The following is a 15,261-nucleotide window of genomic DNA, read 5'->3' on the forward strand; positions in this document are numbered from 1 at the left end:
ACAAAACCTATGGCCAGGTGTTGTATCTCAGTCCTGTATTCCCAGCATCCTGAGGGTAGAGGCAAGCAGACAGATCTTTTTGTGTAGTATCCTTACCAAACCCTCGCTACACTCACGAGGCAGAGGCAGGCTGATCTCTGAGTTTGAGGCCAGCCTGGTCTACAGAGTAAATCTCAGGACAACCAGTTGTTAGGGTCCTGAGAGGGATATGTGGACTCCTTGTAAGCACAGCCAAGGGGAGGTCCTAGAGCAGTTAGGTCGTTTTAGATATGATTTGCTTAAGCAAGTGGCAATCATATTAGTATGTTCTAATTGGCCAGGGCTAGTCAGGGGCTGGTTAAAGGTACAGCTTTTTCATTTCTGGGCAGGCCTGGACAAGTCCCAGGCTTTGTCCTTATTTGGCTATTATCTTGAGCTTGCTGACTGTGGCTCAATCCTGGCCTGCATGTACCAGGCCTCCTTGTCCTTGCTGTTGGGTGTTGGAGACTGATTGTCCTTTGTTTGTGGGCTCTTTCGGAAATTGCTTGTCAGTCTCAGGAAACTGAAATTGAGGCCTGATCTCTTAGAGAAGACTGAGCAGCCTTTTATGGTGTCTGCTCAGTCCTCTTACCAGGGATACTCAGAGAAACCCTGTCTCCAAAAAAACAAAACAAAAAAACCAAAATACATCACCCCAAGTTATTGACAAGACTCCTACTCCACTGTAAGGCAAATCTAGTACAGTAATAGCATACCCTCTGCCTTTTGAGCAACTCACTGGTCTACAGATTCATCAACATCCATGTCATTCCTTCTAACTCAGGCCTTTTGATGTTGACCATTGTTCTTTAGTTCATCGAGTCTTTATTGGTAGGTCATTTTGTTGGACATTGATCTTACACTTGTTCTTTTTCTTTTTTTGAAGTAATAGCTATCGGCATTTTCAGCCTCGAGAAAGAAATCACTTAAATAATAATAAGTCACTTTGTTTTTGTTTGGCCATCTTCTATTGTGCCATAATTAGTTGCCAGTATACTTAAGATAACTAAGTTAACGAGCCATGAAGAGACTATAATTTTGTCACTTCACTCAGCTATCCATTCCCGGTACTCATCTAGCCTACACAACACAGGAAGTCATCACTTTAGTATATATAGACTTTAGATGGCATAGAGGATCAAATATATATATAAACACACACCCCACTCTAGAAGTTCTCATTTTGTGTTGGTTCTTATTGTTACCTTATTCTTTTCCACACACAGCCCAATCTTTGGTGTTGCTGAATTGTTGCTATGTTTTGTTTGAGAAGATCCCATTATAGGAGGCCTGGATAGACAACTCAGCACTGGCTTCTCTTCCCAGAGGTCCTAAGTTCAATTCCCAGCAACCATGTGGTGGCTCACAACTATGGGATTTGATGCCCTCTGCAGATAGAGCACTCATATACATAAAATACAGAAATAAACTGGGCGGTGGTGGTGCACACCTTTAATCCCAGCACTCGGGAGGCAGAGACAGGTGGATCTCTGTGAGTTCGAGGTCAGCCTGGTCTACAGAGGGGTTTCCAGAACAGCCAAGGCTACACAGAGAAACCCTGTCTCCGGGTGGAAAAAAAGGTCAGAGTTACTTACTGTCTTGTCTCTGTCTATCTATTCTACCCCTTTGTGTTTGTATTTCAAAGTCCAAAAAGTTCTCTTTCTTTCTCTCTCTGTCTCTTCCTTCCTTCCCTCCTCCCTCCCTCCCTTCTTTCTTTCCCTCCTCTCTCTCAGTTTTTTGAGACAGGGTTTCTCTGTGTAGCTTTGCACCTTTCCTGGAACTCACTCTGTAGACCAGGCTGTCCTTGACCTCACAGAGATTCACCTGCCTCTGCCTCCTGAGAGCTGGGATTAGTGAACTACCACAACCTGGACCAAACTCTTCTCTTATTCCCTAGATCTTATTCCTTTTATCTAAGATACTGCTTTAGTGATTATCTTCTATCTCTTCTGCATCCAGATGTTTCCCTACTCCATGAATTATTCCTACGAGTTATAAAATACAAGCCCACTGTGTGTCACTTGCCCTTAAACAAAGCAAAGCAAAAACACTCTTGGGACTCCACATACCTTTCTGGCTGCCTTTCTCTGGGCTATAAGAATTAAGAAAAGTAATTCAGAGCTGAGTATAGGGTACGTGCTTATAATCTCAGCACCCAAGAGGTGGGAGCAGAGGATCATGAATTCAAGGCCAGGTTAGACTACATAAGCTAGACCCTACCTCAAAATTATTTTTTAAAAGAGTTTCTTTGTTTTTTTGAGACAAAGTTTCTCTATATAACAGCTCTGGCTGTCCTGGATCTCACTCTGTAGACCAGGCTGGCCTCTGAACTCACAGAGATCCACCTGCTTCTGCCTCCTGAGTCCTGGGACTAAAGGCATGTGCCACCACTGCCTGGCCAAAAAAAAAAAAAAAAAAAAAAAAAAAATTTTGTTGTTGTTTGGTTTTTCGAGACAGGGTTTCTCCGTGTAGCTTTGGAGCCTGTCCTGGATCTTGCTCTGTAGACCAGGCTGGCCTCAAACAAATATTTTTTAAATTAAAAGAAAAATTATTTGAAAGACTCATATTTACCATATATGCCAAAAATCATACATATTCACTTCTGCTCTCTGATTCTCCTTTGAGTACATCCTAGTCATGTTGTTTTTGGTATTTTACTCTTTTGGGGAGCTGCCACCCAGCTCCCACATAAATCACACACAGAGGCTTATTCTTAATTATAATGCCCAGCCTTATCTTGGCTTAATTTCTAGCCAGCTTCTTTTAACTTAAATTTTCCTGTCTACCTTTTGCCTCTGGACTTTTCCCGTTCGCGTACGTCTGTAAATCTTACTCTTACTCCATTGCTGGTTGTGTAGCTGGGTGGCTGGCCCCTGATGTCCTCCTCCTTCTCTGGCTGCTAGATCCTTTTTCTTCTCCCTCTTTCCAGCTTTCTCCCTCTATATATTCTCTCTGCCTGCCAGCCCCACCTATCCTCTCTCCTGCCTTGCTATTGGCCAGTTCTTTATTAGACCATCAGGTGTTTTACACAGGCACAGTAACAGCTTCAGAGTTAAACAAATGCAACATCAACAAAAGTAACACACCTTAAAATAATTCCCCAACATAGTCAGGTCTTCAACCCGACCTGTACTGAGACAGCTCTGTACTGGTCACTAATATCATCTGTGGCCAGATTGGATGGTTGATTCTCAGTTGTAATCTTAACTGATGTCTGACCTTTTAGCAGTGTTCAACATTGATCATTTACTGCTTGAAACATCCTTGTCATGTGATTGCCAGTTACTCTCTGTGAGTTCTCATTACCACTCCATCGCCCCCTTACTGTCTCCTCCCCGACTCTCCAACTTCCACATGCTCTAAGTGCCTACACTGTTGTTAGACCATCCTCCTCCTCTTCTGCCTTTGTGAATGCATTATTTTAATAAATATCTGTTCATTCCCAAGTGTGTGTCTCCTGCTCAGACTTTTCCTCTTAGCCCTAGTCTTGCATATTTATTTACTTTCGAGGCTCCTGCTTGTATCTTACTCTCTTCTGCTTCCTTTCCTTTTTTCTTGTTCTTTTTTTCTTTGTTTGTTTGTTTTTGTTTTTTTAGATAGGCAGGTGCAGGCTGTCCACAAGCTTGCTAATCCTGTCTCTGCCTCCCAAGTACTAGAATTACAGGTGTGTACCACCATTGCTCAGTTTGGACTCATTCTTGATTTTTCTTTTCTCTCTCACCCACATCTTACTTGTAGGTGTGGTGGTTTGAATAGATATGGCCCCCATAGATTCATGTGATTGAATATTTGGCCCATAGAGAGTGGCACATTAGGAGGTGTGGCCTTGTTGGAGGAAGTGTGTCTCTTATGCTCAGACTATACCCAGGACATAGTCTCTCTCTGCTGCCTGTGGATCAAGATGTAGAACTCTTAGCTCTTTCTCCAACACCATGTCAGCCTGCATGTCACTATGTTCCTGTCATGAGGCTAATGGACTAAACCTGTGAAACTGTAAGCCAGGTCCAGTTAAATGTTTTCCTTTATAAGACTTGCCATGGAGCTGGGCAGTGGTGGCGCACACCTTTAATCCAGCACTCAGGAGGCAGAGGCGGGTGGATCTCTGTGAGTTCGAGGCCAGCCTGGTGTACAGAGCGAGTTCCAGGACAGGCACCAAAACCACACAGAGAAACTCTGTCTCGGGAAGAAAAAAAAAAAGACTTGCCAAGGTCATGGTGTCTCTTCACAGCAATAAAACCCTAACTAAGACAATGGGCAAGTCTTATTTGCCTTTACTTCAGAACATAACTAGAATCCAAGTACTTATCATCTCTACTGTTTATTACTTGGACCTCCTACCATTATCTCTGATAAACTGTTTGCTCATTCCATCCAACTAGTCTGGCCTCCTTGCTGTTTTCAAACGTTCCCCAAATACATTCCTACCTCAGGACTCAGTGTTTGCTATTCTTCCACCTGGAATGTTCTCTTAATTGTCACTATGGCTTGCCTCTTAGTTCCTACAGATCCCGGCATTCAAGTGCTCTCTCCTCCCCCTCCCCTTCTCCCCCCTGAGTCAGAGTCTTACTGCATTCCTGGCTCAAGTGATCTCCTTCAGTGGCTGGGACTGTAGGCATATACCACCTCACAAAGCTGTTCAAAAATTATCTTTTGCAGGGCTTGTTTTAGTTTTGGGTTTTTGTTTTCTGGGGGAGTTGTTTGTCTTTTTGAGACAAGGTCTTGCTGTATGCTTAGCTGGCCTGGAATTCACTGTGTAGTCCAGGCTGGTATGTGCTACCACACCAGCTTTTGTTTTGATTTTTAGGTGGGTTTGTATATCCCAGGCTGACCTAGCATCTTTGTGCAGCCAAGAGTGGCCTTGAATGTCTGACCCCTCCTCTTCCACCTCCCAATTGCTAAGGTTACAGGCGTACACCACAATGCTAGTGTTTCATGTGGTGCTAGGCAAGCATTCCACCAACTGAGCTACATCCTCAGCCTCTCAAATGTTGTTTTATTAGAGACCAGTCTATATGAAACAATAACCTTAACCTAATATCATCTTGCCTTTCTCCCTAACTCTGCTTTAGTTTTCTTCATAGTATTTATAAATGTATATGTCTGATATACTGTATATTTAACTCTCTCCCCATTTCAATGTAAAGGTTAATAGAAACAGTCTTTACCAATCCTGCCTATAACAATATCTGCTGTGTATGAAGTATTAGATGATTCAATGAATTGCAAAGCAATGAGAGCTGTCCCCACTGTGTGCTGAGCAGACCAGAGCAAATACTCAGTCAGGGTGAAAGACTCTAGCCAATAGAAGACTGTGTACTCTTTCCTAATGCTTTCTCTTTTGTCCAGCACCTCAAGTAGATGAGTCATGTGTGCTCTGAAACATTAGATTAAAGCAAACCTATTAATTCAATACATTTTATTATTAATAAATAATTTATTATTACAAATTAACTGCATTTGTGTGTGCATTTGTGCATGTGAATGTAGTATCTGTGGAAACAGAGAGTATCAGGGCCCTGAAATTAGAGTTACAGACAGTTGTGAGCTGCCCAAGCTCTAAGTCCCCTAGACTGGATTGTCTTAGCTGGTCTTCAGTCTTGGAGTCTGAAGAAGTAGGTTCTAATACCAATGAAGGAGTGCCTCGGCAGCAGGATAGATGAAGTTGCCATGGAGAGTGAGGACAAGCAGGCAGGATAGCGAGCTTTCTTCTCCTATGTCCTTTATGTGGGCTGCCACCAGGAAGTTTGGCCCAGAGTTAAAGTGGGTCTTCCCAACTCAGTAATCCAATCAAAAAACAATCCCTCACAGGTGTGTCCAACTGCTTGGGTTTTAGTTGATTTCAGAACTAGTCAAGTTGACAACCAAGGTGAGCCGTCATATCATAACACACGCATCTAATTTGGGTTTCTCTGAAAGTGTCATGTAGTTCAATTTTTGACCCCAAATATTTTCAGCTATCATTAATCAGGCAAAGTAGCAATTGAATTATAGCTTATGGGGTTTTTTCTTAAAGCATATTGGATAAACTTATTATTTCATGTTTATTAGTGTTTTGATCTTTCATGTTGTTCACTCATGTTCCATTTTTTTTTTTAATTTAGTTTATGGGATGGAGAGAAGGCTCAGCAAGTAAGAGCACTTGCTGCTCTGACAGAGGACCTGGGTTCAGTTCCCAGCCACCACGCTAGGCGGCTCACAACTGCTTACGTCTCCAGTTTCAGGGAGTCTGATGCCCTTTGCTGATCTAAATGTGTGATGCGCATACACTCAAGCACACACACACACACACACACACACACACACACACATTAAACAACAAAGAAACAAACTTTTATTTGTAAAGTTTGTAAAGTCAGGCATGCCTATAATCCCTGCACTTAGGAGGTAGAAGCAGGGGGCGATAGAGGCAGGAGGATCAAATTCATGGCTAACCTTGGCTACATAGCAAGTTTAAACCCTTTCTTGGCCTTCCCACACACACCCCAAAATAGTTGAGCTTATGGAAGAGTTTACAGTCTATTTGAGAAGATACAACTAATCTATGTGGGAGAATAGCAAAGACTGAAATGGCTGAGCAAAAGATCTAGGCAGTGAACATTTGAATTCCAGAATAAAGAGCCAGGCTGCCCCCGCCACACTACACACACACACACACACACACACACACACACACACACACACACACTCAGGGGACTTTAACTCTCTGGGCCTCCGTTACTCATTTGCAGAGTGTGGGAACTACTGCACTATGAGCGTGGACAAGATGAAACAAGCAAAGTACAGAAGTTGTGTTGAGAACAGGTTAGCTTTGGGGCAGACTCAGTATTCTTAGAAGAGAATATAAACTAGGAGGGATACAGACAAACACATACAGACACAGAGACTGTTAGATTTGAGCTTACTCTGTAGTGTTGATTTCCCCGTAGCCCTCTTCTGGAAGGGAGGTGGCATGGTTAGCTTTCAATCAGAAGGTTTTGTCAGCATCAGCTTTCCTTGTGGAGAACCAACCACACACTGACAGCGCAGTGACAAGGGTCCCCAAATGCAGACTGCTTTGCATCTTTCTCAACCTTTATTATTTTTATGTGTAAATTTTATTTGTGTTTGATTTTTAGGGGACCTGAGGCAGGGGTTTTGTTTGTTTGTTAAAACAGAGTATTATATCACCCAAGCTAGCCTCAAACTTGTGAGCTTCCTGTGTTGAGCTCCTGAGTAGTTTTTTCAGCTTCTGATATGAATATCACAGAAGCCCTTGGTATGATGAGGGTCACGCAACAAATGAAACAAGTTATGATTAGTTAGGGTATTCTCTAGGTGCTTCTTTCTTTCTCTGACTGACTGCTGTGGAAAACAGGTTCTATCCTAACGGTTGAGTCGCAGAGCACAAATGTCTCTTCAAGTTTCTTGTGGCTCTGGATCCAGTAGAGGGCTGTTCAAAGAGGAGGGAATCCATAGACCTCTGTATACGGTTTTTTTTTTATTATTATTATTTTTTATAGAAGATGTAGGTGTAAGGCTTACTTAAGGAGACAGCATGAGTACCCAGACGGAATGTCCAGACTGCTCTTCTGGCCAGCCTCCCACCTAAAGAAGACGGGGTGTTAGAGCTTCAGATTATTCAGCCTTTCTTTTTCCTCCCCCAGACTCGTTATCCAGACCAAGACGAACAGTCTTCACTAGAGCCATTGAAGGCCGTGAGCTACACTGGCAGGACAGCCACCTACAGCGAATAATCAGCAGTGACATCTATGCAGCTCCTGCCTGCCAGCGGGAGAATGAGCGCCTGCTCTTCAATTCCCACGGCCAGCCACTGTGGCTTGGTAAGTCTAGCCCTCTTGTGCTCCAAGAATTTCAGGGCCCAGCCCTACCTGTACCCGGCCCACGTGAGCCAGCAGTATAGGTCCCAGCAACACTAGCTACAACTTAGAGTCTGTATAGCTCTGTTGGAGTGTTTGCTACCAACCTGGGTCATTTATTTGAGGCCAGCTTCATTTGTATGTGTGCTTAACTGAGGTATAGCAATCTCAGGTGGAAATCTGTATCCTTTCCCTAAGCTTTAGGAAGAAGACAAAGCAGTTGATACGAAGCCCCTAGACATCAGTTCACACACTTTTAGTCCTCTGTTACTAAGCAACTTTATATTCTGCTCTGAACTTATCTGTTTTGATTGAAAAGCACTACAGGGACTGAGGCAGTAGCTTGGTCAGAAAGCACCAGAGTTTGAGCCCACGTAAAATAATCCAGGCATGATAGTATGTTCTTACAATCCCAGGACTGGGGAGGCAGAGACAGCAGATCCCTGGAGCTTGCTAGCCAGCCTAGCCTAGTGTGAGTGGCTAGTTACAGGCCAGTGAGAGACCCTGTCTTTAAAAAAAAGAAAAAGAGCCAGCAAAACGGCTTTGTGGGTAAAAATGTTTGCTGCACAAGCTGGGTGACCTGAGTTTGACTGCTGGAACCTATAGTGGAAGGAGAGAACCCACTCCTGAAATTTGTCCTTTGATCTCCACCTGCAGTCTGTGGCATACACATGCCTGCACTCACGCTCATAGACACACAGTAATAATAAATAACATGTAAAAATTTTTAAGAGGTAGATAATGTCTCAGGAGTAATGCCCAAGGTTGTCCTCTGGACTCCACACGTATGAGCACATATGTGCACACACATGAGCACACACAAATAGAAATAACGCTGTGTCTGAAACTAGCTACCCTGTGCTAGTAAGGAGGCTGCAGTCTGTGGTCATCACCAGGCTGTCGTCCTTTTCTCTGTCTCATCTTCCTAGCATCCTTTATAACAAGATAGAACTGCTTCATCTAGTTTAAACTTCTGCAACAGTCTTCTGACTTACAGTCAGTTTGTCCTTAACTTTATTAGAGAACACTCATTCTAAAATACAGCTTAGAAGCCTGGTGTGGTGATACATACCTTAACCTCAGAATCTGGGAGGCAGAGGCAGGTGGATATCTGTGAGTTCAATGCCAGTATGGTCTATGTAGCAAGTTCTAGACCAGCTACGGTTACACAGTGAGACTATTTCCAAAAACTCAGGTAATTAACTAATTAAGTAAAGCAAGCAGGCTAAGGGGTTCATTATAGCACAGAAATAAATGATGTACAGATGGGAATTGGGAACTACTTCAATGTCCAATTTGATTAGCCAGTAGATGAACATAGTCAATGGAATGACATGTATTTATTTTGAATGTTATACAAGCATATTTAATGCCATGGAAAAGTATTTACAATTACTATTAAGTTGCAAAACAATAATTATAACATCCCAAATTTGGTTTAAAAATTGAAAAATCTGGATAAATATACATGAAATTGTAAAGAGAAGTTATTTTTATTTTGTATTTTGCTTATTTATATCTTTAAATCTTCTGCATTATTTTATATGTGTATGTGCTTATGTTTATACATTCAGACGTGTGGATGTGCATGTAAATGACAGAAGTAGACAGCAGGTATCTTCCTTAATCTCTTTCTACCTTATATTTTGAGAGAGTCTGTCCCTAAACCTCAGCTAGACTGTCTAGCCAAAAAGCCCAGTGATCTTCCTGCTTCCACTTCCCAGTCCCAGTTATTTCTATAATTTTTAATTTTGCCTCTAGTGGAAATGATAAAGTAAAATGAAAGGCTTGTTAAGATCACTCCCTTATTTTAAGAAGTTAATAATGCTGGACATGATGGTGCATACCTTTAATCCCAGCACTTGGGAAGCAGAGGTGGGTAGATCTCTGGGTTCAAGGCCAGCCTGGTCTACAGAGTGAGTTACAGTACAGCCAGGGCCACACAGAGGAACCTTGACTCCAGAAAAGAAAAGAAAACAAAGAAGTTGATAGTTATTGGCATGGTGGCACACTCAGGAGGCAGAAGCCAGCAGATCTCTGTGTTCTACCTTTCTAGGCTATCTCTAGCCACATATATAAATTTTATATTCTTGAAGATAAAGATACAGTCCCTGTTATAAAGCACTATTAAGTTGAATCTGAGAAACTGGACTGAACACAGACTCCCTTTGTCTGTCAGACATGGACTTTCCTGATTTGAACTCAAGCAAAATCTTTTCTTCCTGCCTGGAAGAGCATGTGCCTACAGCCTGTGCTTGAACTTTGAACTCAACCAAATAATTTTCTTCCTGCCTGGCAGAGCATGTGCCTACAGCCTGCGCTCGTGTTGATGCACTGCGATCTCATGGGTATCCAAAAGAGGCTCTCAGACTCACGGTGGCCATCATTAATACTCTGAGGTTACAGCAGCAGCGGCAGCTAGAGATCTACAAACACCAGAAGAAAGGTATAGTGGTTAGGAATCCTCTAACATCTTGGGGTCTGAGGCAGTAAGGATCCTCAGGAGATAAGAAGACCCAGAACCTAATTTTCATTCAGGACCACAGGCTTGAGGATTCCAAGTAATTCTACCTGCTGAGTGGGTATGCTATTCCTGTGAATCTCAGCTTTGTTGTTTGTAAAATAGGAACAATGATGTCTGCCTTTCACAGGGCAGGTGGAAGACCCATTAAGACCCTGAGAAGATGCATTTGAAACTGTAAAGCTGTCTCCATATATGCACTGCCAGCAGACAGTCTACATTAGAGCTGGCTGGTGAGCTTGTGATCAGGCCAATCAAACAAAGACATGATAATAAGGGGAGCTTTTCTTTGACTTTCCCGTCAAGGCCTGAATGATACTGATTAGGAAACAAATCAGAAGAAAAGCACAATTCCCGTCTCTATCTGTCTAAAACTTGGAACCTGCTTATTTCCAGAATTGTTGCAGAGAGGAACCACAACAATCACAAACCTGGAGGGCTGGGTGGGCCATCCCCTGGATCCCATTGGCTGCCTGTTTCTCACTTTGACCGAGGCCTGCCGCCTGAATGATGACAGCTACATGGAAATGTCAGGTACAGGGGTCAGCCTGAGACAAGCCAGGAATGCCCATGGCAGCTTTCTCTCTGCTAAACTCTGTGGTCTGGCAATGCATGTCCTGCTTTCCTGCTTTACCTTACTAGCTTCTTTGGGGAATAAGAAGGGTTAGAGGAATTTCAGGAGTCAGAGGCTAAAAGTTCAGAGCAGTCCTGAAATGGGATAGACCATCCAGCAAGAGTGTGTGTCTCAAGCTGTTCATGGCAGTGCCCACCTGTAGCCACAGCTACTCACGAGGCTAACACAGGAAGATCATTTGAGCCCAGAGTTTCAGAGGTAGCCTGGACCATCTCATTTAAAAAAACAAAACAAAACAGGTATACTAGATCAGACCACTGAAGCAAGAAGATTGCAACAGAAACCTGGACCACACAGTGTAAGACCCCGCTCATATAATACCATTTGCAGGATCTTGCTCTAGTTCCCCCTTGGTGCCCCAATCCTTGTGATCTCTGTTGAGAGAATTAGATAGGACTGAGCGCAATGATGCACGCCTTTAATCCCAGAACTCAGGAAGCAAAGGCAGGAGGGTCTCTGAGTTTGAGGCTAAAGCTGTCTACACATAGCAAGTTCCAGGCCAGGCAAGGGTACCTAGTGAGTGAGACGCTGTCTCAAAAGCAAACAAATTAAAAAAAAAAATTAGACAAGACACATAGAGTGTAGTGTGGAAGATCATTGGACTGTATCACAAGTAAAGTGGTACACTCTCAAAGGGAGAGTGGATAGTGGCTAACAGGCCATTGTACAGCAGAACACCCTCAGAGAGTGACCATTGACTAAAGAGGCCTACAGTTTTAGGTAGGCTTTATACCACTTCTAAAACTGCTGTAACAGACATCTTCTTGAGGGCACCTTCCTATCCCGGTGTTAAAGAAGGCAATGATAACTCTTTAAAATTTGCAAGAAAGCCTACAGCTATATAGTAATTTTTCTCCTGCAAAATAAAATGTCATTTCCCTACCCAGGGCCAGAGATAAGACTCAGATCACCCCTCCTACCTCCGATTTCTTTATTAAAGAGGCATCAGATTGAAGCTAGTGTACAAGCACTTGACAGGGGTGCTAGGATCTGAAGCCACCTCCTCAGGAAAACAGTAAAAGCGCTTAACTGCTGGGCCATCTCTCCAGCCACAGATCCAGTTCTTTTGACTAGTGATCAAAATGCTGACGTTTCACACCCTCCCTTTATAGCTGCTGATTATGAAGGACTTGGTCCCCAGTGACCTTTAAGCCTGCTAACATCTAACTAGCTACCTGGAAATACTCTCTGGTTTTCTTTTAACACTCTCCCTCATGGTAGCTTTGTACCAATTTTCCAAATGTGGAGAAGGATAGCCTAACTCTATCACAATAGCTAGGCTAGATACACAATTGCTTCTTCTTTCCTTTGTGCTATCACTGTGTTTAATTTTTGCATTTACTTTAGTATTAGTCCACTGCATTACAGTGTCTACAAATATCTCTTACCACACTATCAGCTGCTTGCAAGGAGAAATTATGACTGATCTTCGTATGATCCTAGCATTACCTGCTACTTACTTGTCTTCCAAAGCTCCTTAGTAGAAAAGGGGGGGGGGATCAGGATCATTTTTGTTTATTTGCTTTGTTTTTGAGATTATAATTATATCATTTCTCCCTTCCCATTCTTCCCTCCAAACGCTCCCATATACTCCTTTTTATTCCCCCATGCTGGTTTTGAACTCATGCACTCAAGCCATCCTCTCACCACAGTATCCTGAGAAGCTAGAGGCTTCTCAGGCATATGCCATCATACCCAACTAAAACACTGGCTCTTAAACCAAGGCTTGCTTCCTGAAATTCTGAGTGGAGCATATAAAATCATAATAAAGAAGATGCAAGTGTTACCAAAGTAAAAGTTAAAACTAGATGGAGTCAAGTGTGTCTCTGGGTAGAGATATAAGAATTAACCCAAGCCAAATTAGGGAAGGCCCTGATTGTCCGTCTGATCTCCTGCATAGGGAGTCCACATCTTTAGTCACCTTCCTCTACACAATGACATTTTTTTTGTTTGTTTTTGTTTTTTTAAGATTTATTATGTATGCAGTGTTCTGCTTGCATGCATGTCTACGCACCAGATCTCATTACAGGTGGTTGTGAGACGCCATGTGGTTGCTGGGAATTGAACTCAGGACCTCTGGAAGAGCTGTCAGTGCTCTTAACCTCTGAGCCATCTCTCCAGCCCCCACAATGACATTTATAGCTGGAAAACCCGAAGTTGCACTTGGTTCGTTTACCGCTGGCATACAGTGCTCTTCTGGTATCAGGCCCTAGAGAAACATAGAACAGTGAGATGGTCTCACTCCTTTAAGATGCTCACACTGAGGTAACAGAAACAGACACAAAAACAATTACGAGATTATATAATGCACTGGCAAAAGATAAGACTTTATGGTTCCCTGACTGGCCTAGCCAATTTTTGTGTTCTGTAGGAATCTTTGTGATTCTTACAGTCTTTTTCCAGTGTATTTTTCCTACTGCCTTGAGGTTCTGAATTAGCTTTGTAATAAATATTAAGCAACTGATATCCCAAAGTGGGACAGGTAGAGGCACAGAAGAACCATTAGACCTGTCCTAAGAACCTGGTATGCCTGTTGTCCTCAGATATGAATGAAAGCAGACTACCTGTGTACCAGCACGTACCTGTGGCTTCAGGCTGCCCAAACAGCAATGAGTCGTACCTGTCGTTGGCCCTGGAAGTTGCTCTGATGGGCATGGGTCAACAGAGGGTAATGCCTGAAGGCCTCTATGCCCAGGACAAGGTGTGCCGTAATGAGGAGCAACTCCTAAGCCAACTCCAGGAACTGCAGCTGGATGACGAGCTAGTACAGACATTAAGGAAACAGTGCATCCTGCTGCTGGAAGGTAAGAAGAAAGGGGGCTACAGTAACAAAACCTCTGGCTGGGCTCCTGGGCCCCCTTCTCTCACATAGCACAGTCATGCAGATATTATGACATTAAAGAGTAATGGAGGTTCCTTTGTTTAGCAAACAAACTCAGGTAGGTCCCTGAGCTCCTGAGTCTAGGCTGTACTAAGCATACAAAAATAAATAAATAAACTGGCGCACACCTTTAATCCCAGCACTCAGGAGGCAGAAGCAGGTGGATCTCTGAGTTTGAGGCCAGCCTGGTCTACAGAGTGAGTTCCAGGACCGCCAGGGCTACACAGAGAAACCCTGTCTTGAACAACCAAAAACAAATGAACAAGTCAATAATAGTTGGCTGGCTCGTCTCCTCCCCCAGGAGGCCCCTTCAGCGGTCTAGGAGAAGTTGTCCACCGGGAGAGTGTTCCTATGCACACCTTCGCCAAGTACCTGTTCTCAGCTCTGCTGCCACACGACCCGGACCTGGCCTACAAGTTAGCCTTGCGAGCCATGAGGTGGGTAGCCCGTGTCCAGTCTGTCTGTCTCCACCAAGGCAGGCGTCCTCAGTGCCCTCTCTCTCCGCTTATCCTACTCCCCTTTCCTCTCGTCTGTTTCCCGACACCAAGCCCCCCTTACAGCAGCGTAGGTATTTCCGTAGGATTTAGGATCTGGGATTCTTTATTAATGAAGTAGTTGCCCCCTCGCCATGCTCATGATAGGTTGTCTGAACAGGCCCCTGAGGTATAATGGGTATGGTGCTTCTCTGTTTGGGAGCCACTTGGGCAACCTGAGAAGGGATTTATATCCTTCCATTACTCTATTCAGTCATGGGTCCAGGTACAGGTCTCCAGAGGCGTGTGAGAGAAGCAGAGATAAATATGTATACCCCAAGAAACAATGCTCTATGAGAATCTTGTTTTCAAGTTAGAATAGGGTCCTTGGTTTATGAGTATAGATCTCTGAAATGTAGCAGACCACACAGGGGAAGAACTTTAGTTAGGCCATAAGACTGAGAGAACTCCTTAGCTAAAATGAAATTCTCTGGTATGTGTTTCTTTTTTTTTTTTTAATAGGTTTTTTTTTTTCTCATTTTAATTTTTATGTGCATTGAGTCCCCTAGAATTAGAGTTACTTACAGTTGTGAGCTGCCATATGGGTCCTGGGAATTGAACCTGGGTCCTTTAGAAGAGCAGCCAGTGTTCCTAACCGCTGCGCCATCTCTCCAGCCCCTTGGTATGTGTTACTTATGTTCTTCAAGATAATCCTGTGCACTCTACGTGCCAGTCAAATCTCTTATAGTGGGGTCTATTCAGCTTGAAGTTTCCAAGTGCCCAGGCACCCGTCTGATATATACTGTAGGTTTAAAACCCTTCAAAGCTCTCAGCCTGTCTCTCCCTGACCAATTCCTCCCCAGCAAAAAGCAAGCTTC

General features: G+C 43.4%; 1 protein-coding gene across 1 annotated transcript in view; it reads left to right on the top strand.

The window, feature by feature from the left end:
• Window positions 1–15,261, top strand: part of Zswim5 (zinc finger SWIM-type containing 5) — a 115,145-nt gene that overhangs the window by 89,742 nt on the left and 10,142 nt on the right. Inside the window, exons 6-10 of the mRNA XM_076564859.1 lie at window positions 7,662–7,838; window positions 10,174–10,320; window positions 10,792–10,929; window positions 13,573–13,833; window positions 14,212–14,347. Coding sequence (XP_076420974.1) covers window positions 7,662–7,838; window positions 10,174–10,320; window positions 10,792–10,929; window positions 13,573–13,833; window positions 14,212–14,347 — 859 coding nt within the window. The remainder of the gene's footprint in view (window positions 1–7,661; window positions 7,839–10,173; window positions 10,321–10,791; window positions 10,930–13,572; window positions 13,834–14,211; window positions 14,348–15,261) is intronic.

Source organism: Peromyscus maniculatus, chromosome 2 (genome assembly GCF_049852395.1).
Source record: "Peromyscus maniculatus bairdii isolate BWxNUB_F1_BW_parent chromosome 2, HU_Pman_BW_mat_3.1, whole genome shotgun sequence".
NCBI classification, from domain to species: Eukaryota; Metazoa; Chordata; class Mammalia; order Rodentia; family Cricetidae; genus Peromyscus; species Peromyscus maniculatus.